The sequence below is a fragment of the Uranotaenia lowii genome, chromosome 2 (genome assembly GCF_029784155.1).
Source record: "Uranotaenia lowii strain MFRU-FL chromosome 2, ASM2978415v1, whole genome shotgun sequence".
Taxonomy (NCBI): domain Eukaryota; kingdom Metazoa; phylum Arthropoda; class Insecta; order Diptera; family Culicidae; genus Uranotaenia; species Uranotaenia lowii.
In genome coordinates this window covers 384,421,553-384,448,428 of record NC_073692.1, presented here as the reverse complement: position 1 = coordinate 384,448,428, position 26,876 = coordinate 384,421,553, and the positions used below count along the sequence as shown (strand labels likewise).

At 34.4% G+C, this 26,876-nt stretch overlaps 1 protein-coding gene across 5 annotated transcripts in view; it reads right to left on the bottom strand.

The window, feature by feature from the left end:
• The window catches only part of LOC129743375 (ankyrin repeat-containing protein kinase A-like), a 104,328-nt gene that overhangs the window by 8,913 nt on the left and 68,539 nt on the right, over positions 1-26,876 (bottom strand). For 3 of the 5 annotated variants that reach the window (XM_055735367.1, XM_055735365.1, XM_055735366.1), the window contains exons 2-4: positions 21,682-23,224; positions 7,462-7,713; positions 6,413-7,397 (exon numbers count right to left, since the gene is read on the bottom strand). In XM_055735367.1, coding sequence (XP_055591342.1) covers positions 6,784-7,397; positions 7,462-7,713; positions 21,682-23,143 — 2,328 coding nt within the window. In that variant the 5' untranslated portion in view covers positions 23,144-23,224 and the 3' untranslated portion in view covers positions 6,413-6,783. The remainder of the gene's footprint in view (positions 1-6,412; positions 7,398-7,461; positions 7,714-21,681; positions 23,225-26,876) is intronic. The other 2 variants (XM_055735369.1, XM_055735368.1) reach the window with 1 other exon arrangement.

The window sequence follows — 26,876 nt, the reverse complement described above, 5'->3', positions numbered from 1 at the left end:
CACTAGGCAACACTTTCAGCTTATCGGAGAAAATTGTTTTGAACATTTCAGCGATCTACCCTTTGTTTTTCGTTTATTGAAAATTAAAAATGCTGGTATGAGACTTGACTTCCTTGATGATCCTTAACCGTTATTGCCGATCATATGCTTCTCTCCAATGCTTGATTTAAACTTTGTGGACATTATTGACAGTGTTTGCATACTTATCCACCACAAAAACTCAGTAATTCCTTGAGTAATCAACGGTTTTGTCAGCTATCAATTTGATAATGACGTATTTTCAAGGAAACTGTGCAAAATTATTTTTTTCTTTTTCTCTTGCATCGTACATATCTCAAAAACGCGTAAATTTTTAATTTTGAAAAAAATAGGTCGAATAGTACTTTTTACAGGCAACAAAATGCTGTCAAAATTTTCAATATCCAATAACTAGTTAACGAGCTATTAGCAATTGAAAGTGTCCCATTTCTAAAAGGACTAAGCTTTATCATGGTATAAAAATTATCGATTTTATACAGTGCAAATTTCTATTTTTAATAAATTTATTATAGCAAAAAATATCAGTTGCATCACTAAATAATTTCTCCGCGTTTTTTATTTTCTTTTTAAAAGTTAAATATTCAAAAATGTTGGCAAAAACAAATTTCTAAGTTAACATTTGTCCCGTATATTGGGGCAAGTGTAAATGCAAAGCTTATTTTCAGATGCGTCAGAGTAATGGCTTCAAAATGGATTTAAAACGTATATCTGTTTGTTTGTTTTATCAAGTTTCATTGATATATCTGCAGTATTCCAGCAGTATAATTTTATGCTTGTTACTCCACTTTTAACGAATGCTGTTCAAAGCAAATGACCTTCATTTACATAGAAATTTAAGAATTTAAAAATCCGCTTCAGTTTCAACATTCGGAATACCCCTTCTGGTCTTTCCAACATATTGAATCATTGTAAAGATGAATTTCTTAAAAGTTCGACGTTTGCCCTTGCCCCACCGTGTAAGTTGACAGGAAGAATTATTGTTTCTAACACTTTAAGGGTATACTAAAAATTTCTCATAACAATTTTGCTTCAGTTGAATATCAGTTCTAAAGTCTCACTTTTCAAAAAAGAAGCGGATCAAAAGTCTCTTTTATGCAGCCGTGTAACACAAAAACACTGTTCATGTTCAGTACGTACTTTAATTGGTATGTAAGGAAAAAGTATGTAAATTCTTTACTTTCAGTATTTTTTTTTTTCAATTGTCCTCAAAGTGTCGCATCAGAACTAAAATGTTAATCTGGATCACATCTACACTGACCGAAATCGAGCTATAAGCTTTATTGGAAATTCTAGTGTTTTTGCACTAAAGGAAAATCCAATACTTTTTACTATTTGACGGTCGAAATCGGGGTGATTCATTTTATAGGAATTTTCAATGAATTTCAAAGTGCGCCAGGATGATTTGATTTATAATTTAAAAAAGTAAAATTAATAGTTCATAGATTCCATAAAATATGCCGTTGTTCAATTTATTCTGAAATTAATTTGTTTTTATTCACTGCAGCGTAAATGAGAAACATTATGGAGCTTGATTAAACATATTTATTGTTATAACTTTCCGAAACTTTCCGTTCCAATCAATTGGCCATGTACATTTGGTGAACATTCCGGACTCGGTTCTATTGTTCTCAGCAGTACTGTTACAGTTTAAGGATTCCACACGTCATTCCAAGCTCCGTTAATATGTTGTCACCTGCAATCAATATTTATTGAAAATTACTATTCGTTGAGGAACCTTAATTTATTTAAACTTACCGATTAAAAACTTCTCATAATCGCGAAGATCTGTTCAACTAGAATCGGTGGCAGGTCCGGAAGTACTTCTGGTTCCTAAAGAGTCTCGCGGGCCGGAAATGGAATGAAGGAACAGCGAGCGGTATTCATCAGATTTTTCAAATTGTAGCTTAATAATTATTATTATTCTCAAGTTAATGTGTGTTAAATATGATGAACCTCCAGTGAGCTTTTTCCGGATCATAATCATGCATTAGCTGGAAAAAATAAATTCATTGAAAAAACAAATTATAATTTAATTTAGAAGCTATGTTTACTTACGACGAGTTTTAACATTCTTGAGGAAATTTTTTATCACTAGCTGTTTGATTATTCGCTGCATAAGGATTTTCCGATTCCGCACCACCCTGATGAACAAACTGGGGTCATAAATACACCAGACGTCCTGTTTAAATTCATTTTACGTTTGCCGGCTGCTGGTTTACTTACTCTGAGTCTGAACAGGTATCGAAAACTCAACGAACAAATCTACTGGATTTCCCAATACATTTCAAAAACTGTTGAAAGTTCTTAAGATTTATTGGATTTTCTAGTATCTTTCACCGGATACTGCCCGATATCGACGAACTGGTAGAAAGTATTAGATTTTGATATAATATTCAATGAATTTACCGATAGTTTCTATTAGACATAGTATTGGTAATTTTTATTAAAATGATCTTATACATTTTATAGCCCGATTTGGTTCAGTGTAGGCGTCATTCATAACCATGTGCTTTACAAATGTGCTAGGAATCAAGTAGAAAAAAATCACATCAAGGCTTCATATCGCCACCCCTTGCATTGAAAATACATATGCTTGGTTGAGAAATACGCGCCAAAATATTCCCACTGATCAGTATGCTATGCCATGGTTACTATCCTTTTGCGACGTTGGTTCGCGACGCCTCGACCATGGAGACGAAAAACAAACCGCCCAAAGGAAAAAAAATCTCGAGAAAATGGATGTGATGACTTTAATTTGTTTCGAAAAACTACAATTTTTGTATGGAAGCCCTCCCTCCCTTAAGTTGGATGGGGTTTTAACTATTATAGAAACCATCCCCGGCCCCAAAAACCCTCAGATGCCAATTTTGACGATGATCGGTCCAGTAGTTTCCGAGTCTATAGGGAACAGACAGACAGACAAACATTCATTTTTATATATATAGATAAATCTTGTACAAATCGGTTGAAAAACTTGACAGTTCAGGAACACTAACGGGTACAAATTTCTGGGACGGATGAAGTTTAAATCCGAGAAAATCGCTCGCTTTGTAAGAGAGTAACTGCTGTAAAATATCTCTGAACGCCTCAAAATCTTGAAGAGGCACAATTTGTCCGTATTACGGTCCTAGCCTTTCTGATACCTGAACTGCTGTCAAATATCTCTGAACGCCTCAAAAGGCCTGCAAATAAATAGTCAAATCTCGACTACATGGAGCTTTTTAAGCAGCGGGAGGAGAATCATAAGAAAACGAAAATTTCCAGAAACCACGAGGACGCTCACATACGCTCGTGAATACTGAAGCTAGTCTTAGTCGATACTGGATTTGACAGTTTTTGATATTTTTAATGTTGATAGTATGTTCTGCCTTGATTTTCTTTTAGATTTTGAAGAATTTTTTGTTTCGCATACGGTTAGATACTTTTGTCCCTTTAGAATCTGATGGTGAGAAATAAAATGAGTGAAGCACATGTGTTTTTCCGAAAATAACACTAGTTTATAAATGAAAATTAAATTCAAAAATATCTCAGTAGAACAGTTTTTTAGTATGCTCCAAGTATGAAAAATTGAAAATATAATAAAGCACTTTTACTTAGATTCAAATTTCTCAGACTGCATAACAGTAATTGGAAATCTGTCTTTTGCATATTAAAGGTTATTAAATTTTCTATCTATCATCTGAACTTCATTTTTGCATATGATAAACAGTATTGTTGATATTAGTGACTTTATGATAGAAAAAATCACAAAAACGCGTTTTTTGAGAGAAAATTTTGTTTCAGCGAAAGTTTTAGACTCAATGGTAACATTCGAAAAATTGGATTTAATATTGGCCTTGAATATCAATTCAAAACAAAGATTTTAAGTGGTTATTTATCAAAATCGGGTGAAAATTAAAGAAGTTATGGTTATTTTTCCATAACAGTAATTTATGCATTTTTTTGATAATTTAACGAACCATAGTATATACTAATATACATATATATACTAATCATTGTATAGGAAGAATAAAACATGATAAATCTGACTCGCTCCAAGTCAAAATTAAATATTAGTTTACCAGGAAGTCACATGCCAAATTTCAGAAAGATCTGACAATGGCGAAGGGTTACTTAAGTCTCAAATGTGAATGGGGGTTTAAGGTATTATGCTCGGGAGGAACAAATTAATACTGGTTTTTCATTAGGAACAGTTTTCTTCACCGGCTGATTATTTTTTATGATAAATTTTCTTAAAGCCTAAGTATAGACAAATATTTCACTCGAAGACTGCCACACGATTGGACTTAAAACAAAAAAGTTATTGCGGCTCGAAGAGTGTATCTTGGCCTTAAATTTTGTCTAACACGCAATGTGCAATGTGCAAAAGCGAGATTTCAAATTACTGTTATGCAGTCTGAGATATTTGAACCTAAGTAAAAGTGATTTTTGCATTTTTCCAAAATTTTACATTTGGAGCATTACTCAAAAACTGTTCTACTGAGATATTTTTGAATTTAATTTTCGGATTCAGCGCCCGATTTCACATGAACAATGATGTTTAGTTTACTGAGTTCAAAAATGCTGTAAACTAGTGTAATTCCCATCATAAGCTTAAAGGACTTAAATAGGATTAGTTAGTACAGATTATACCTATTTTAGAGCATCCGTTTTATATTCAAATAAGCAAATTGATAGTGGAAATTTTTCTGGGTCACTATCTTAGGTCACAGACTGTAAAAGAAACTCCTGAAACGGTTAACTTGCGAGCGAACGTTTTAGACAAACTACTTTTTTAAATTAATTATTTATTGACTTCACCTTTTATTAAAAAACCGGCCAAGTGGTCAAAAAAATATGGACAAATTATGTAGTTTAGTTGACAAAAAATTGTAAAATCTTCATGCAAAAATGTAACCAACACCAAAGAAGGGCCTACCACTTCTTCAGTGATGTGCAGTTTATGGCAAGTTGTCAAACAAAGACTATCGAAAAACTAGTGCTTCATTTCCCTTCGTCGGAGCTTCGATAATTCCGGAAGTCGATAATTCCGAAGTCAAATTTAGTGCTGACGCAATAATAACGGGTGGCAACTAAAATTTTGGAATTTCTCTTTCAAATTACGAAAAACGTAAAATGTACTTGAAGATGATTTGATTTCTTGGAATTAAAGGTAAATTGTCCATTGTTGAAAAAAAATTAGTGAACAGTCCAGACAGGTCCAGAATCAGCTGTTCGCCGAAGCTTCCGTTGGATGTCGGAACAGTAGCGTTGTGCGGCCTTAATGTCAACTTTGTGAATACATCTCTTGATTCTACCAATCAATTCTTAGCAGTTCTTGGCTCTCCAATTATTTTTGTACACCAATAAGCTCAAAGCTTCGAAAAAATCTTCGATTGGGCGACACTGAGGCAGATTTTTCGGGTTGTGGTTCTTGGGTACAAATGGGATCGAATGGGTAGGTATTCAGGAAAGATTGTGTTTTTTTTGGCATAATGCGATCCGGTCAAAACACGTATCGTCTATCTACATGATGTTTGTGTAGAAACAGCATCAAAATAACTTCTGTTCAAACTTATGTTTGAACTTCTATTTAATGTTCGGAGATGTAGTAAAACATCCCTGGAATATTATCGATCGTTTCCGAGGATGTGCGTCTTCGAAAGAGGGAAGTAATTTTCGTCGTCCAGAACAAAACATTTTACTGAATTTTTTTTTCATCATCCAGCGGCATTGGGATTTAAGAATCGAAATCTGATCCTCAGTGTATTCTGGGGCTCTTGTATTCTTCCAGCACTTAGTTCCAACTTTTTTCGATGTCTTTCTAATGTACTGGTCAGAACAATTGAACTTTTTGGCGTTATCCCGTTTGCTCAGTGAATCCTGGTTGTTGAAGACGATAAAGAGAACGAAGTCCTTTTGCGTCCCTTATTTATGCTGGTCTGCCACTACCTCGCTTGCAAGTAGTTGTTGGGGATTTCAGGATATGGTAAACAGTGGAAGCTGCCACATTTTCACTTTTTCAAATGTTGTACTGTATAATTTTTGCCGAGATTTCGTAGAACTGACAAAACGCTCGCGAAACGCCTCTTATTTCGACGGCATTTTGAGCAAAATTGGGCAAACATGAACAAAACAAAAAATACTGTCGAAAAGAGGAGAGGAATAGCCATACACACTCTCATTTTTCTCTGAGCTCGTTTATGCTTGAGTATTGGGGCCTCGAAAAAATTCCAAAATTTTACTTGCCAGCCGTTAATATTTTTTTCACAAATCAGCCCCAAGGTTTTGATTTCACCTCACATTTTTACCTTGTGTTCTACCTTTTTTATGTTAGACTTAACAATAAATACGGTTATTCTACGGTTACATCTAGGTATAAAAGCATGCCTACATCAAATTTACAGCAACACCAACGGCAGCCGAGTTCTCCTGTAGCACCGTTCGCTAGTTTTCGTTTTTTTTTCGTCTCAAGCAAACACACGTTATCAATCTACAGCAAGTGATTAAACTCTATGAAACCAGTGGCTCTCAGAATGTCTTGGATTCGTGCCGGGGTAATCTTCGAGCCATTGGATCCACGTTACGCTTCAAACAGCAGCGAGCGGCGGCGACTAGTGTGTAGAGGTTATTGGCGCAAGGGGTTGGGTGATGATCAGACCCGCTCGTAACGGATTTCCTCTTCCTCGCGATCGAGGTTCGCACTAGGTTCCATCACCTGCGCTGGATTTAAGTTACCCATGCACTAACTACTTATGTTCAGAATCAGCATTCGATCGACGATTGCTGAAATTGAGCATTTTGGATAGGGGGACCAGTTGGCTGTTCCTGGGGCGTTGAGGCCACCGATGATGAGGAACCGGCCAACGAGGAAGAGGAACCAGTCGAGGAAGGGGACTGCAGCAGTACGGAATTGGCCAAGGCAGGTGAAGCGGCAGCAACCAACGACGTCGAGGAAGTTGCAATCGATGCAGCGATAGATGGGTTGTTGTTGTGGGATGGTGATCGTGACGATGATGATGGCGGAGGTGGCAACCCGGCTGGGGCCGAACTCTGGGACGATAATCTACCGGACATTTTTGGCAACGAACACACTTCGCATCTGGTCATCAGTTCGTGGTTCTGGAATGTACAAAGGCTGCAGGTCCACTGCTGCCCGGGACCACCGACACCCGGCGTCACACCGGTTCCGGATCCTAAATGATCGGCAGCTGGAGCGGACATCGAACGACCTCCTCCGTATCGGCCCTCGGCGGAATAAGGAGGCGGTTGCGTTGGGGGAGGAGTCTGATGCAGGGCACTGGGTAACCTGGGTGGAGGGGGTCTGGGAGGACGTGGTGGACGATTCACAACGGCGCCGGCTGCTATCGAAGGTGAACCTAGAAAAAAATCAAAACTGTAAGTATTTAACCCTTCCAAAACTAATCGACCCCACGAATCTACCTTCAATGTTGAGGTTGTGCAGGCGATCGGTAACGGCGGCCGGTATTTCGGTGGAGTCCACCTCCTTCTGCATCCGGTCGACTTCCTCTTCCAGCTGTTGGACCTCCCGATTGAGCTGCTGGGCATCGGCTCGGGATAGCGGGTGTTGCAGGATGCGGATTTCTCGATCGATCAGATCCAGCTGTTGCCGGTAGCGCTCGACCTCTTCGCTCAGTCGGTTTTTCTGGTCCAGCTGATGCGTGATGGCCACCTCTGTTGGTCGAAATAATAAAAAAAAGGTTATCAAAAAAATTAATGTATTATTAAATAGGGAAATTCATTTAAGTGAATAATTCTTCTCAGAAGCCCGAGCCCAGAATTATGTAGGGCAGGCATGTCAAACTCGTTTAGGTGTGCGGGCCGCATTAAAAATTTTCTATGACGTAAAGGGCCGCAGCCAAAATCAGTTATAAAAAATAACATATTAGTTTCTCGGAGATAAGATACAATACAATGGAATATAGTTATTAGAAAACTTGGAATGAAATTTTGAGTTAAATTTTTATCAAAGCTTTCAGTAATTCTTATATTATTGTTTATTATATCTTTTGTCCTGAAGCTTGACATATTTTCTGAGATACTTGTTTATTAATATCAGGTTGAAGTTTATTTGTCACTGACACTTTCATTATTGATTGATAAATTTGTATCAGATAATCTCGAACGATGAGTAGTTTTTGTAGCTTTCATTATGGAAAAAAAACTGCTCACATAGATAGGTACTTGCAAACATATCAAGAATTCTGGCAACAAATTTCCGCAAATCAATTTTGGTACAGCCACTTCAATGTATTTCGCTTTTAATAAAGAATCGAACTGCAGCTCTTTCAACTCTAGTTGCAAATTATCAGCAGCATTTTTAGGAGCAAACGAAATCCGAGATACAAACAACGAAAATTCTTACTCGTATGAATTCAAGTCAAGAAAACGGCTTTTGAATGCATCTAGTAACGATTCTAGGTTAAGTACGTATTTTCCAAATGATGCAGTATCATTTGATCTTTTCAGTCTTTGACACGTAGAAGAGTGCACAAGGTTTTCTATGAAAATTTTGTTGATCCATAACCGTGACTTCGCTTGGAAGTTTTTTACATCATCACAAGCCAGTTATGATATTTTTTTCTTTTTCTTGAAGTTTTAAGTTCAAATCTTGCAGGTGGCCTGTGAGGTCAATGGCAAATGCCAAATCCTGAACCCAGTGCAGTCGTCTGCTTGAAAATGTTCAACAGGTTCACCTTCCATTTCCAAAAAATAATATTATTTCGTCTCAAAACAATCTTTTTAATATTTTGTGGCAGGAAAGCCAGCGTACTTCTGTGTAGTAGGGAACACAATCAAATTCATGTCCAATTTCTTCCAAAAATGTCGAAAATTGGCGATGATTCAAGCCACGGGAACGGATAAAAATTATAGTTTCTGAAACTGGTTTTAGCACATTTTGGAACTTTGGACGTTGAATAATTCAATAGCTAGTTAAAAAAGTTATTTTTTTGCGAAATTAATGGAGTGGATGCAGAAAAAGAGCCTAAATATTCCAACACTTTTGGACATAGGTGTAATAAAATCAAGGCTACTCGAAATTGAAACAAATAGGATTAAACACTTTTCGAATAACTTAAATGAAAATAGCGTTCTACAAAATGAGATAACAAATATATTTCAAGTTGCGGCACATGTTAAACGTATTGAAACTTCTGCAAATTTCAAACTTATTGATGATGGTATTTTAATCACTGAAAGTAATGTGTTACTGAACAAAGTTTTTGATTTTTACACAGATTTATTTTCATGCAAAGTTAATTCTGCACAAAATGAAGAGAACGATCCGATTAACAACTTAAGTAAAAATTTGAACGACGAAGATAGATCATCTTTAATGAAAGAAATAACAGATGATGAACTTAAATTCGTATTGAAACGTTGCTCCAAGAAAAAAAGTCCCGGTCCGGATGGTTTGACCTATGAGGTATATATTAATCATTATGATCACTTCAAAGATGATTTACTTTTTATTTTTAACGGTTATTTATCTGGATCTATTCGCCCACCAAAATCATTCACAGATGGTATTATCACATTAATTCCTAAGAAAGGTAATAAGTCAAGTTCCTTGAATGATTTTCGACCAATAAGTTTATTAAACTGCGACTACAAGTTGTTTATGAAGATTTTAGCTGAACGTTTAACGAATATACTTCCCAAAATAATAGGACCCGGACAAGCAGCTTTTGTTAATCCAAGTTCTTGCGTTGAAAACTTAAAAGATTAGAAGAATTCTCACAAAATCAGTAGAAAGTGCTAAATTCAAAGGAGCATTAGTCAGTTTAGATCTGCATAAAGATTTTGACCGTGTAAATCATGATTATCTATGGAAAGTTTTGGAAAAATTTAGGTTCCCGCTTTCTTTTATCAACTGCTTGAAAAATTTATACGCTTACGCTTGTTCCAAAGTACTCGTAAATGGTTTTCTTACAAGAGAAATCAAAATTAACTCTTCAGTTCGACAAGGGTGTCCGATGAGTATGATTCTGTTCATTCTGTATATTGAACCTCTTATTAGGCATCTCGCGAATGAAATCAATGGTGTTCTTGTTTACGATAAGTTTATTAATATGATTGCATACGCTGATGACCTGGTAGTTTTCGTAAGGAATGATAAAGATTTTGATATTTTATTTGAAATCATAGATTCATATGGCCTTTACGCGCAAGTTCAGCTAAACAAAGACAAATCCCAATTTATTAGATTGAATAAAGTGATTTTTGGTCCTCAAAAAATTCGAGAGGTTGATAGAGTGAAAATTCTGGGTGTAATATTCGAAAAAACGTGGAATTTTTCGATCACAAGTAATTATAATAAACTCAAAAGTTCAATAAAAGGCACTTTGAAAAAGCACAATGTTCGGGCTCTAAATCTCTACGAGAGATGTTTTGTTTTAAACGTTTACATTTTGTCAAAGCTATGGTATGTTTCGCAAATCTTTCCTCCTCTGAACAGTCATTTAGCGGAATTAAAATCCGCTTCAGGAAAGTTTATTTGGAACGGTTGCATTTTTAAACTAAACAGAAATCAACTTTATTTAGATTTTGATAAAGGAGGAGTGAAACTAACAGATCCAGAGGCTAAAGCTAAAGCATTATTTCTGAAAAACATATTTTACAATCAGGATGTGGACGGTGGTTTTGCTTTGGAAAACTATCTCATTGAATCAAGATCGAAATCATTTCTATCGCGGAATGCAAGAGAGTGGATAAACGAAGGGGTAGATGTAACGACAAATTTTGACTTACCGACAACTAAAGCTCTATATAATTATTTTTTAGATAAAATGCAAATAAAACCCGATATAGAAAATAAAATGTTAGTTGAATGGAAAAATGTGTGGGAAATTTTGAATTATAAACTCATTTCTTTCCAAGATCGCTCATTAGTTTATTCTTTTGCAAATGGCTTGATACCAAATAAAAGAAAATTAGAAATGTACAATGTTGGTAATTTGAAATCAGTAATTTGTGAAAAATGTGGCTCCATAGATGATAATATGCATCGTTTAAAATCATGTAAAAATGCTAATGCAGTTTGGAAATGGTGCGAAAGTATAATAAAAAATCGTCTAAAATTAAAAATCAATGACATTGAAAATATCTTACAAAAAATTATTACAAATAATTGTAAAAAACATAAGGCAGCATTATGGTTGGTAACGAAAGCGATTTCATACAATTTGAGGGTGGCCGATCCTAGTTTGTATGTTTTTAAAAGAGAATTGAGGGAAGTGAGGTGGAATAACAGAAAGCAATTCAAAACGGAGTTTGGTGTGCTTTTAAATATTTGTTGACCCAAGTTTTGAGTATGGCAGTTAGATATGAGTTAGGCTAGTTAGTTGACCATGTAATGTAAAAACACGATTTTTAGCTTTAAATAAATAATTAAAAAAAAGAAAAAAAAAGAACTTTAATTGCATTGCGCATAATGCCTCTTGTGCATACATTGAAAATGAGCAAATTTGAAATTGCTATTGGTCACCCTTAATTTCGCAAGCAGTTTTGCACCATTTTTTATAATTTTATCTTCATTCTTTTTTGAACGGACAACAAAGAAACTTTTAAGCGTGCTATCTCGAAAGTAGCTTTTGTGCAGTTTTCCCCTTTGGCTCTGAGGGTCTCATATGATGGGATCAGTTTACAAACTTGAACTTTATTTATTGACGTCAAGTTTCAAATTTAAAATCGACCTCTGAATCCGAATAGAAGTCAAAAAAAATATCTGCGAAGAGCAGTTTATTGGTCAGATTATAGAAAATGATAATTTTATGAACAGTAACTGAAGATATTTTTAAAAAAACAAAATTTTTTTTTTTCATTTTCCAGTATTTCAAAAAGTGCTCTAAATAGATTTTTCGGATTTTTTTTAATTCACTGACCGATATGGTATTTAAAATGACTCTCAATTTACGAATAATAAATATTGTTAACTAGTGTTATTGAAAATGTATGCTGTTTATAGGCTCACGTATTCGGATAGGTTTGAGACAATAAGAAGACTCCAGCGGTGGGATATGTTTTTGTTCAATTCCGATGCAACCAACACACTTACCTCAAAATTAACTGAACGTTAGACAAGTGGTCACTGAAATAAAATTATTCAGAGCTACAAATTTAATCACGGAAAATTTTCGATTATTTATGATGTGCTTTTTTTACAATAAATAATGTTGATATTCACGCTTACGTACATCTTCAATTTGAAAAATATCACAATATGTCTGTTGTTCCTTTGTTAAAAATAATAGAACCAAAATACTTAGAAGATATTTATGTTGTTTGCGCTATGAATGTTTACACACAATCTTAAACGGAAGCGGGAATCACCTCAAACAATGTTACGCGTGTTTTTCTTAGAGAAAATTTGAACATCGAAAAACATTTGCATTAAGTTGAAAACGTTACATTCAACTTTAGTTTTTTGCAGTAATATTTTACTTAAAAATCAGTGGTGTTTTTGTGATAATTTAAGACGGGGCTACGCGGGCCGCATTGACCAAGGTCGCGGGCCGCATGCGGCCCGCAAACCCCCAGTTTGACATGCCTGATGTAGGGTATCCTGATCCGATGTAACTCTTCTTTTCAGTTTTCTCGGGAGCACCACGGACCTGTTCGTTTTTCAACAAACACAAATATATAAAATTTAAATGTAACTTTGAAGAGTTTCTTGCTTAATTCAGGTTAATTTGGAATTTAACTAACGACCTTTGAATTCAATAAAATCTGTTCAGGGAATTCAATCGGCACTGTTCGGTCTTTAACCTTACAAATATTCGAAGTAAACCAATCTTGGGTTGCTCTTCTACCTTTTTACCCTGAATTCGATTGTAAAGATGGGGAACTTAGACTGCCTTAATCATTCAACACCAAGCTTAGTATACGTGGATCTGAATCCATTGGAGTAAAAATTAATTCCCTATAGATCACTTTTACATATGTACCTACGTACAGACAGAGCAGGATTAAATAAGCCATCGGAAAGCCCGTGGCATTTTTTCACGGGGCCCCCTATGAATCATTTTTTTCATATGCTGTCTCAGAGAACACATAATATTTTAAACATACAAAGAAATTGTAAAGGGTTCGTTATATTACCTTTAAATAGCCATTGTGTCTGACAGCTTCAAAAAATTATTGCTAATCTATCACGTGCGAACATTGCGGTAGAGTTATTCAACTAATTGAAAATTAAAAAAACTGATTGGAGCTGTTAAATGCTAATTTCAATTCGCAATTTATTTAATAACTCTATCACCACCCGAAAATATCGGGTTATCAAAAATTTCAAATTCAAAAATTCTCAGATTTTATAAAAAATAAAAATTATTAAATTAATAAATTTATAAAAATTATAAATAATAAAAATTTTCAGATTTTATAATTTTTTTTTTACAGACAGAAATTAAAACATTTTTCTTTTCATCATCCATCACTTGGTATGAGCTACTTCGAAAGCAGAATATATATTTTCCTAATGTCTATTAGGAAATAACATTAAAACTTCAGACAAAGAATTTAAAATAAAAAATACAACAGAACTAAATTCGAATTCCATGGAGATAGATAAACAGTGCAATTCAAAACCTAAAATCGGGTTTCACATTCATATCTTTAAAACACATAAAAATAACAAAATTTTATATGCTTCACTTTTTCAAATTTCTGAAAACTTTCCATCATTAAGAGATAATTTCTGTTTTTTTTTATTTTGACAAATCGAAGGCAAAGTAATACTATCTCCCGTAAAACCGTTTTTTTCAATGAGGAGAAAATACTTTTTTTTCAGAACATAATGCTTGATTCTCTGGAAACTCCTGGAATATTTTGTTTATTCAATAAATAAGAGCATGTGATGTATTATTTGTTGTAGGGCATGGATTGCCAACATTTTCAACAGGATGGATAAATTTTAGAAATAAGATTTGCTAGCGGACCAATAAAAAAAATTTATTTGATATTCAAACAAAGCATAAAATAACAAATTTTTAGGACTCTATAAAAATAAAAAAAAAATACGCCTGGGTTACCTTAAAAATAGATTCATGTTTATAAAAAAAAATTGTTGTTTGGTTTTGATCCAGATTCTCTAAGTTTAAAAATTAAGATTTTTTTTTTATTTTTTTTAAATCGCTTCTGCATTCACATAAAAGAATTAATTATTTTATTTAAAACGCAAAATGAACATTAGACCGCTGCAAGGATTGTATGGAAAATTTTAATTCTTAAAATTTTAAGCCTCGCATAATTTTTATTTTTTGTTGTTTTTACAGATAAATATATTCCTTAAATTTTTGAAAGCGATTTTTTTAGTCCAGATTTGGCACAACAAGCTTTAATACTTTAGGGGAAAAGAAGTTTTTTCATTAGAAAATGAGCAGAGATATAATGAAAGTCCAAAAATATTAAACTTTAAGCGATTATTGTTGATTTGTTTCTGTTCTAAATTTTATTTCAATTAACCATGTGCCAAATTTGGTCTCCAAGAAAAATATCCAATAATATTGTACAAAAAAATCTAAATATTTTGTCTCATTTGAGCCTTTCCAAAGGTGATTAACCATAGGATAGAAAAAATCCCAAAAAATAATTGCGTTTGTTTCTTTATAGAAACTTGGATAAAAATATTCAAAGCTCTAACAAGCTAACTTAAGTTTTATAGCTACTTGTAATTAGATTCAGAACTTTTATTTTCAAACTTTCCCAATTTTTTGCTTAGCTTAGCTTAGCTTGATCGGCTACTCACATCCACCTTAAATTGTCAAATCCAAAATGCTTTTCAACTATAAAAATATTTGAATGAAAAAAAAACAGTTTGATATTTTAAACTTTGTATTTTTAGTTGAGTTAAGTATTGCAAGGAATGCTTAGTGTGACAGTTCTAAAAACAATAAATCATAGCATTTTGAACTCAACGATCGCTGGTGTGGCTTTGTAGAACGAATTCCACATCGCCAATGGTTGCTACTCCGTGATTGACCGAGGCCATCAATTTTGCGCTAGGGTCAAAAGAATGACGCTTGGGACTAGCAACTCATTCTCAATGCACAAAACTGATGCTCTCTCTTTAAATAGAGAGTCAATAGATAGGTAGGAAAAATAGAGAAAAGGATGAAAGAAATAAATTTGTGCTTTAGGACCGAGGTTACCTCTGCATCCTAGCAAAAAAGGTTTGTTTGGCAGTGTGGGTTCAGGGATATCATCGGGAAACACTTTTGACAAGTGCATGATTCTGAATGTTCAACCTATGCACCTAATGTCTACACAGTTCATTGCAAAATTCTTAAATCATGCTGTAGAATGTTTTCACGGGGTTCAATTATTTGCTTTGTTCTTGATCAAAAATAGTGTTATAGTTTGGTTTGAACTTTTTTTAATTTACGAAACCTCTGACTAACCTTTTACATTAGATTTTCAATGGCAGGTTTTTTTTTTCTATATTATGAATATAGTTCTACTGTTGGATAAACTAAAATTTTCTTAAGCTATGTTCACATTTTCAAACTTTCCCAATTTTTCCACAAAAAAACTCTATCTCTATTTATAGGTACTAGCAAAAACTGAAGATAAAGAACAAAAAACCAATTGTTACAATAAAGATATCTATTTCGAGCCTATCTAACTTATTATCCATAAACAAGTTGAAAACGAAAAAAAACCTATTCCAAGTGGTGATGAACAAATTTAAAGAGCATGTTTTTCAAGCAAATCGTGTGTATAATTTACGTTTGATTGGATTGCGTGCCAAACAAAATGTTAAATGAGATCTTTAAAGGGTATACCGTCAAACGGGGCATCATGCAAGAGCGGGGTTAGATGCAACATTTATATAACACCACACTGAATCAATTTTTAATTTAATGTATTGTAATAAAGTCAGGGCCGTAGGAAGAACCGACTCATGGGGGGGGGGGGGGGGGGTTGGTGACTGATTTTTACCTATGATGTTTTGCCCAACAACGTACGAAAAAATACATTTATATTTGTAACTAATTATATGATTATTCATTTTTAAGTTTTCATTAATAGTTTTTTATTAAAACGTAACTTTAGAAAAATGGTCCTTAGCCTAAAGGGTGAGCTATTTTTTTTATGAAACCTCTAGAAACATAATATGGAATCTCCTTTCATCGAAAGTACAAATTTAAGAATTTGTTAAAGAGTCTGGTAGGTCGAAGCATAAAATAAGTTCTTTTTAAGCTAGCCTTCAATTTATTAAAAAAAAACGTATTCTATGCTCAAATCATACAAGCTCAATCTTCCAAACTCTTTTGCTAATTCCAAGAATTTAACCTTTGAAGAAAATAAATAAAAAATTTCAAAAAAAAACAGTAAGAGATAACAAATTTTCGGATCAAATTTACTCGAAGCAAACTTGAACTAAATTTATGATTTCAGTTTGAAATTCAGCTTTGAAAAACTTCAATATCAATCATGTTAATCAATACACCGAGAAAATATAGAATTTTGTGCAATTTTTTTAGGTGAAGATCAGATACTTGTTTTTTTTTCAACAGGAAATATTTTTCATAAAGAATCAATTCCATATTGAAAATTCTGTGGGTAATTTTTTAAAATATAATTTGGGATATTTTGCATAAAACAAAACATAGAAAATTAACTCAAATACTTTATATCTGCGATTTTCAACTGAGTTGTGTGCAAACTTCTTCTGATTAAAAAAAACTAAATCTGGAAATTGACAAGCAAGTTTTCATGTTCATGGTCTCTTGAATTCCTTTACAATTTTATGTTGATTGAAAAACTCGTTCACTCATTCCTGAATTTTATATCTTAATACTGAACCTGAATTCAAAAATTGAACCCTTTCCAAATTTCTATACCATTTCTGAAATGTACAAAAAATACAATTTCCGAATCTGAATTCCAGATCAGAATTTTATGAGCTAAGTTTTAGAATCATCATTCATGAATTTTTTATTTAAATTCTGTATCGCTAGTTTGATCTTAATTCATTTTTTTAATTATTTATTTTTAATCTGTATTGTGAATCAGAATTTAAATGTGAATTTCAAATGATGAATCTGAATCTGAGTTTTCAATTTTGGATCGCCACTTAGAAGCATTTAACGTTTAAATTTAGTTTTAGAATAAAGTTTGAGAATTTCGAATGTAAAACAAAATTCATTTTTTTTCATATTCAGAAAACTATTATCAAAATACTGAAATTGCAAATGATTTTAGAAAAACATGATTCAAATTTGATATAAAAAGCAAAACAGAATCAGAATTTCAAAGCAGCTTTTCATTACTTATTTCTTATGATTATTCGAACTGAAAATCAAGAATCCTAAACTTGATACAGAATCAGAAATACGAAAATATGAAGAAATACAATTTTGGTTACGGGAATATAGAACCAGACCCTCCAAAATGGGTTTAATATAAAATTTAATATTCATACCTGAATATTTTATTTTACCCCGTGATAAGGTTGCCAAGGTCCGACAAATAATATAAATATGCCCGGATATTTAATATAAAATTTGGGAAAAATCCGGTCTGACCCGGTTGCCAAGATTTAATTGGAAAAGCCGGGTTTGTTCTCATTCTCATTTTTAAATCAAACTTTAAAAAACAAATTGACCTGTAAATTATTTTTTTATTTATGCGTCCAAAATTTTTGGAGCAAGTTTCAAAAAAAAATTATCAGGAAAGGTTTTTCAAGTTTTTTTTTTCAAGATTTTTATGAGCCTGGATTTTGGTAGAAAATGTTGAAATCAAAAACCCGGATTTTGCCTGGTTTTTACATAAAAAAGCCCGGATTCGTCCGGCCCGGATACGTGCTGGAAAAATTCTGACAACTTTAGTCTGTGAACAAAGGAGAAAATTTTGAAAAACTGTTGCAAAATTTTGAATTTTGGATGGGGTTTTGAGGTTTTGGTATTAGTTTTTAGTCTAGATTTTTTTTCGTGAATACATTTGCTCTATTATCATAATTTGATTATGGATTTAAAATTTTGAGTGTAGAGTTGAATACCTAGCTTGCTTTTTTGGACTCTCATGGGGGGGGTTTAACCCCCAAACCCCCCCCCCCCCCTGTTCCTACGGCCATGAATAAAGTTATCTTTTAATGATTACAAAATGATGATGACATAATGTATTGCATCTTAAGCTAGTTTTTTTTTAAGTTTTTTATTTTTATATAAAATTTGAAAAATCGAGCAATAAATTTGCTAATTTTAACATTATTCGATGCCGAAAAAACTTTATCCAGAATGACGGATTGGCTTGATAATATTACCTAAAAACTTTTTTCTAGTTTCCTCATGCTTTACCAACACTGTTGATCTAAAAATATTTTTCGAACAATCACCCAATTTTTTTAATAAATATTTTTATAATTCAGTTAGGTGTCTGGGGTAAAATGCAACAAAATGCATCAAAATGCAAATCATAGAAACACCTTGTAAATCTCGTTTCCATGTGCTGAAATATGAATATTTGGCATCACGTGTTTTGCATCGTTTGTAAACATTGAAATTTCATTCATCCAAACATTTATTTTTATGATTTTAGCTTGTAGAATTTTCCGTAGTATTATTTAACCCCTGAAAAATGAGTTTTTTCAGAGCAAAAAAATACTGCAATTGATGTTTTCATGTGTAATGGTCTTTAAGGCATCGCAAATATATAAAAAACTATAAATTTTCATACGTGTTCATAAGATTTTTTATTGAAAACAAAGTTTGTTGCAACTTACCCTTTTTTCTAAGGAGGGTGAAAATCGCATGTTGTTAGATAATTAGATATAACTAAAGAAACCAATCATTTTTCTAACTACGCCATTTTAATGTCCCATCATCCTTAAAACTTTTGATGCATAAGAGGTAGGATTAATTGTGAACATAAGTTTTAAGAAGCCATTGAAGTTGAAAACTGTTGCATATTGCCCCAGTTGACGGTTTTTGATATTAAAAATTTTCTCTTGTTGAAATGGCGATTGATACGTGAATAATTGAAGTCGTGGCGTTCACAACGTGCCACTTTCTATTCATATATTTTTCGAATTCGAGCAGCTTTAATCGAAAAAGTGTTCAAGAAAATATATATAAAAAATTATAGTTTGGCACCAGATGTACATTGAAACATGGATAATAATTAGGTATACTTAACTTAAAATTGATGATTTTGGGACTTGCACCTCTCTGATCCTGAAGACAAGTCCCGCTTTTTTGTTGAATGTCCTGCCGTCCCGCTTTTTTCTTGGATAAATTTTACAAAGTTCACTCACACTACAAAAAATCAAATAATAGCCTCAATTTGAATTGATTTGTTCAACACATAAAAGCATTCAAAAATGTTTTTTTTTTTCAAATTAAGCAGCATTTTTCATAGTTTCTCTAAAGCAATGCTGAATAACTCTAATGTTCTAAGCATTACATTAAGATTTTGATTCATAGAACCGTTCTTAAAGCATTTTTACATAACTTTGGTATAAATATTGTTTAAATTGCTTAAAATGTTTATAGATCTTAATTTTTCGCCAGAATCTTTATTAAATTTCCTTATCCAAAGTTTTCAAATTGTTGTTATTCGTTACTACACACAGGTTTCATGCGCGGTATCAAATCCGACGTTTACATGTTGGAATTGAAATATTTTCTCTCAAATAACGAGTTAGTTTGCGAAAATCGTGGAAAATAAACGGGCTTATGGCAAAAATCCGTGTAAATAGAAGTCTTTCCAGAAAAGGCTGAACAAAAATCGCGTAAAAAACCCTAGTGCACTTTCTATAAACAATTTTGGCTGCTGGTATACGTATAATTTTGGTTAAACAATTATTCTTCTTTTAAAAGTATCTCAAATGTCCCGCTTTTTTCGGCTGTGCGAAGCTTTTTTTTCGTGAAATGACCCGTTTTTTATGAAAGTATCTGGCAAGCCTACCTGAAGGTCTCGATTGGAAAACATTGCAGAGTATGTGATGGAAAGTGCCTTCAATGAGTAAAATTAAAATATACAATTTTAAAATTTGGTAATTCAATTGCTTTTTTTTTAATTACGCGTATGACAGCAAGGAGATTTCTTATACTTTTTTCCAATTTTGTTGGTGTAGATTTAGATACATTTTTTCCAAATGGCTTAGAAAAATTCAATTCTGAGAATATTAAAATTTCGAGTAAGACACAAAAATTCAGTCACAGGCTACATGTGTTCTTATAGATTTTTTTTTTTCGAATTAACACCGAATTCGCTCAAATTTCTTCGAATTTTATAATAAAAATTCGTTATCAAATGCCCAGATACAGACAGGTATTGTTAAAATTTGTACTTATTTGTTCAGCCAAAAATTGTGGGAAAAACTTTGTAATGCTTACTCTAGGAGGGGCCGTTCTAATAAACATTTTAACTCCGATTTTCGTTTTCTTTCCTAGTTTTCTAGAACTTATCGCAGTATGATTAAAGTGATGTTTGAGTCGGGGGCTCCGGGGTAATTGCCCCCCCCCCCTTGATACGGCCTTGCGTACAGGAAAATACCACGTTATTAGAATTTAGTACCGTTTAAACACAGATCCGGACCTCTCGATTAGCAGAAGTTCTGCTAGGCCTTCGAACTCGAACGCATTGTTGTCAATCGAATTTATAGTTTCTCAATTCCAAAAGACATACATCTGTTAAACAGCTAATAACTTTTTTGCCTATTAAATATGAAGTTACGGTCTTCGATAAAGATGTTCAGCGAAAAATTTCCTTTAGAGAATTTATAAATTGGCACAAAACCCATCAGCAGGCTCAGTTCCACAGAAGAAACTAAAATGATGTTGATTTTTCAGTACAAAATATTGAATTTTCCCATACAAACCTGAAAAATCAACTTTACTCATGAAAACGTTACTTAAAATTCTGCAAAAAATCATGGCTGATTTTTTAACCAAAACGAAGGTTTTTTGACCCCAGGGTTTGTGAACTTCAAAAATGAACCCAAATCGACTCAGTCTAATGTGCTACAAAAAGAAGCGGAAAAAACTGACCGTCAGTCAGTCAGCCGGCGAAACTACAAATTCTGTTTCCGAAATCCGTGATCCGCTAGCAAAGCAATTTTCGAGCATTGGGTCAATTTCTTCAAAGCAACCCGCAAACACTCCAAGGGTCCAGACGGGATCATAGCTAGTTAAACGAGAACTCGCAATAGCTACGGGAAATTTGATATGAACGTTAATGGGAGTGGCTCCAGAGAGCTCTGAAAGTTTAGAACTCAAATATGTTGGAAAACCGATAGCCTATCCAGGATTTTAGGAATCAGCTAAGGTATTTTTAAAATGATGAAACAAGGCAAAATACTATGAAATACTCAAGTTCTCTCTTCTAGTTACGTCATTTTGGAAGTAAATGTCATAGTTTTGCAGCAGTGAAAAAACTTTTCAGAGAAAATTCCACTACGTTGATTTATCGTTAAAAAAAGGAATCATAGATGGACTGCCAATATTATTGTCAATACCATCTCACAAATATCTTCAAAATACCTTACACCCGATGATAGAAAACCACATCGATGCAAATAAATACCTAATCAATAAAAAAAAAGGTAGGTAAGAGTAATCAGAACGACCAATAACCGGTGATTTGTAATCACGTTGGGATGCTCACACAAACAAACACAGCAAAAAAAAAACTAACCTGTCCGATAGTTTTCGTACAGCAGTTGCCGATTAAGTCCTTCGCTCTCGTTGCTGCTTACAAACTGCGCAGCACTACTACCCACCAGGCCTCCGACGGCTGACGAAGGCAGTGGGTGATTTTGCACAATCTGCTGATGATGTTGGGGCTGTTGTTGGTGATGGTGAGGGTGGTGATGATGAAGAGGTTCCTGATGGTACAACGGAGTCCCATGTCGTTGGCTACCGCTGTTGTTGTTGTTGGTACCGGTTGAGTTTGGGATCGGGGTTCCATCGGTTTCGAAACCGGGTACGTGGGTCCGCATGGCACTGATGGAACCGTACCCGTCCCGGAACGTAATCTCCAGCTTGCTCTGGATCCCGGATTGAGCGTTGAAACCTTTGGCTGTGTATTTGAGGGGACTAGCGTGAATGTGAATCGGGGACTGTGGACCGTCCGTTGGCTGCCGGAGGGTAAGATTCACCGAGGTGGAACTCCGGCTGTTGGCTCCCGGGGGAAGAGGTCCCGGGGTGTTGAAGCTGCTGGAGGCTTGAGCAAGTTCCAGGGAGTAGGGAGCTTCCGGTTGCAGCTGCAGGGTTGAGGTGTGCCGTTGTCCAAGGGGACTTCGACTGGCCACCGGTGACACGGTGACGTTTAGCTGGACGTTTACGGTTTCGCCCAGCTCGGGGCTCGCGGTTATAGTTGAACTGATCGGAGGCAACGGCGCTACTCGAGTCGGACGAGAGCCACTAAACGCCAAAGTATTGGGTCGGCTGGGCGCGATTTGATTGTTGTTGTTATCAAAATTCGTCGTCGTCGTCGTCGTTGATGAGAGGTTATCAGTTTTACTTCCAGTATTAGCACCAACACTATTACGTGGGAGTTCCCCAGCAGCAGCATTCGATGTAATGTGGTTACTACTGTTATTATTATTGCTGTTGTACAGTCTATTCGTGGTGTGATAATTCGATCCACCCACATCTCCCACCCCATTGGCTTTGTTGGACAGCTTATCGACGCTACTCTCGCGACTGCTGCTTCCACTGCTGCATCCGCTCAGACTTCCAGCTTCCAGCTTGTTCCGCTTCCTCTCATTGATTCTCCGCTGCAAGCTGCTGGTGCTGTGGATCGATTGCGAGGGATAGGCTTGAGCAGCGGCCGGCGTCCCGAGAACCGCTTTCTCCAAACTGTCGATACAAGCTGGCCGATTGTGACAGTTGGCCGTCACCAAGTCGGACACCACGTGATCGGGAACGGTTGGATATTTCTGCTTCATCTCGTGAAACAGTTGCATAATCGCAATATTTGAACAGGAACACGTTGAGCGCCGTTGCTTCAGAAGAAGACTGGCGTTGCTCACAGCTGGGCCGTCACTATTACTAGTGTTGTTGTTGTTATTGTTTGTTGGACGCAATTCGTCTTCGGAGAAGGGGGGAGGGTCATGTTGATCTGGCGGCTTCCTGGGAGGATGATTAGTCGCCATAATCGGCCATCCTCATCGGGCCTCGAATCGTAAACGAAGAATTCTCTTCACCTCCACTTGCTCTAAGTACCGGTTGAAGTGCTGAAAGTGAAAGAGTAAAGAGAAAAAAAAAAGTCAAACAAAAATTGCTTATCTCGATATCACGCGCCAATGGATTCTCGGAAATTGTTATCAGACTTCAATCAATGTGACGACTCGACTCCGTTCCAGTTTATTTTGCTGCACGATTTATTGCACAGACGATGGCAATCGATGTTATTTGATCGAATATTTTCAAATCAAACGTGAGAATGCAAAATTATTAGGTCGACAACTTGTTTTGTTTTTCATAGATAAAAATTCTTGTATTCGTTTAGTTCAAAATACCACGTTTGACATCGGACGCGTAAGTGCACGCAAAAACCCTCTAGAATGTTTTTTTCAAGTCTATGATCAATTGATAAACAGAAAGCTGGAGGCTCGTACTATGATGATGAACATAATTAGAAAGGACAGGTGTGCGTTTGATGGAACATCAAATTGTATTTGATCGACAAAATAAATTCTATTTGACACTGATTGGAATTATCAAAACGCTCCTCGAAACTGAAATTGAATGAAGGTCATTCATTATTTATTTTCCTCTGTGGAGTAATGTTTCAATTTAGGTGGTGGTCTCGGTCATCAATCACTTTAAAACAAGCACCCAGACTGACTCAAGTTAAGCTAGGTCTAGCAATGAAATTGGCTCGGTACTTAAACGATAACAGAAAATCTTCGAAATTTTCTAAGCTCTGTAACTACTGTTAGTGAATTTCCATTCAGTAGCGATAGGGTATGAATGAAGGTTTAATTGGGGCGAGTGAAGACGCTCCTGTAATTGAAGCATCTTCTTGTCAATGAGTCACAGCTAACAACCGACAAATGTACTTACACTTCTTTCAGTAAACTACACATAATCAGACACATGGCTGTAGGAGCGGGGGAGGGGGCTTTGGGAGTAAACCCCCGCCCTCATGAGGATCAAAGAGAAGCTAGCGATATATTGTACTATACACTAAAATGTTTTTTTCCTAATCAAATTTTAATCATTGAGTAAGATTATTGCAGAGTAACGATATTTACTCAGAGTTGAACATCTCGAAAACTAATCCAAAGTTCAGGATTCTACTTCAATTTTTCAAAAATTCTCTCACTATAATATCGAAATCAAAACTTTAGATGTTTCTGTTTATATATTTCGGGTTCTGAAGTCAGTTTAGGATTCTTAATTCTCAATTTGAAATATCATTAAAAATTAGATATGAAAAGTTGTAATGTAATACTAGTTCAAATTCAAAATTTGATTCATGGTTTTCAAACTCTTATGCATTTCCAATATTTACACAATAATTATACGAATGTTAAATCAAGAGTATAAGAAGCCATCCCGAGTTTTTGTTCCATATGTTACTTCAAAGTTTTCAAACTTATCTCTTATGCAGTTTTCAAATATAATGAAGCTTCAAAATGACAATAAAAACTTGAAACTCCGAATCAGATTCATCATACACAATGCAAAATTTAATTCAGATTCAAAAGTCGGATTAACAATAAATAACTTAAATATAGATTTCGGATTGAAACACAAAACATCAGAATATTAGTTAAGATTTCTGATATTGATCCAGAATTTACACTCAGAAATCCTCGAAAATAAGGTATAGAATCTAGTTAAAAATATTAAGATGACTACTTCGTTGAGGAATTCAAATCGCAAAAAATACCATTGACTTTTAATTTTGGTTGTTAATTCCATTTCCCTTTTCCTGAGGAAATTGCGGCTGGCAGTTTATTTTAGCGCAAACACGATTTTTGTTTTATATATTTGTTGAGAGATGTTCACCTAAAAAGTGTTGTTTACTTGTTGTTTTCGACTCGGCTGGTCTATTTATCTGTTTTTTTTTGCATTAATTAGTGTTTTATGACAATGAGGTGAAGTGATTGATTTACTGTGTTAAGTTTTTCTCGGATAAAATCCGATTGTCCGGGGATTTTGGGATAAATTTTCCTCAGCATCGAAACTTTGGCACAGTTTTTACTTTTCACCTTCTGTTATAGTTGTAGTTTTTAATTGTCACCTTGGACCTTGGATAAACAAAACAAGACTACCCGATAGCTAAACTCCGACAACAAACTGCGCTTCTGGACCACAAGATAGCTATGAACCAGTTGTTCGAAATCGATGGAGTCCGAATCATCGACCGATGAGAAAACCAAGGAAAACTACGGATGCTGGTAAGTTGCCACATTAGAACCAGACCTTACATCATAAACATTAAAAAAGATACAGAAAACATTCATCCTACATATGCCAATATTTTCAAAACCATACAATAAATTAACGAAAATCGAAAACACAAAAACTAACACACAAATAATAAACACCACCCTACACACAACACATAACGAGCTGACGTTTAGAAACAACAAAAACAAAAGGTGAAAAGTGAAAACTGTGCCAAAGTTTCGATGCTTAGAAAATTTATCCCAAACCGGACAACCGGATTTTATCCGAGAAAAACTTAAAACTAATTTCAGAAACAGATAAATAGACAGCTCTACAAGACCAGCCGAGTCGACAACAACAAGAAAACGACACTTTTTAGGTAAATATCTCACAACAAATATTTTGTGATAGGTCGAAAATAACTTATTTTAGTCCCTAAAGAAGATCCAACACGGATTGAAACGATGGATACATAAAACAAAAATTCTTTTTTGATCTAAAATTGACTGCTAGCCGGAATTTCTCCAGGAAAAACACAATACACAGTCGATCCCCAAACATAAAAAAATCCATTTCAAAATTTCAAACTTTAAATAATGTCAGCTTGTAAACACAATTCAAATGAGATTCACAAATGTTTAGTACACAGCAAAATTTATTTCCTGTAAAATTACGCGATTGTCCTGTAACAAAAAGGAGCAGGACATTTACCGTCATATTACAGGTCGGAAACATGATTACGTGACATTTTATTTTTAGTGTTCAAATTTTTTAACGGAACATTTGCTGTAATAATAAATGAATCTTCGTTAACTTTGAAGGAAAACAATTTGAAATTACAGATTTTGTTAGTTACAGGGGATTTATTTTAAAGGTTGCAGTTTTCAGTGACACGTAATAGTCAATTTTTTTTCTGTGTAGAATTTGGGTTTATATTGCAATCATATTTATTTTGGAAATGAATTTAAAAAAAAATCAAGCACAGGATTTCTATTATGTATCATATTTTTGTCAAGCATTGCACTACCAATGCAGTTACATCACTAGAACCGGTATGATATTTTCTTTCTTTTGCATATATTTTTTTTGCCTAAACCTTACGATAACATACTCAAAATCCAGTGCAAAGCTGAATTTAGGTGTAGGAATTGTATCAAAAATCCGAATCGATGAAATGTTTGAAAAACAGCTACCTTTGAAAATTCGTCATAAATTATGAATTTCGTATTTTAAAAAATATAAAGATGCCAAAATGTGACAAATTACGTTAACTTTCCAATTCATTTTTTGAAATTTTTCTACTGTAACAGGAACAGCTTTGGCGGTTAATTGATTGAAAAGTACGGGTTTTACACAACTTTTTTTACATTTTTTGTACCCATGATCTTAAACAAAATTTGATAAATATTTCCGTATGTGCAACATATAGCTTCTAACTTCAGCTTTCTTATGCACTAAGTGAAATTTTTTTTGAGCACTGATAAA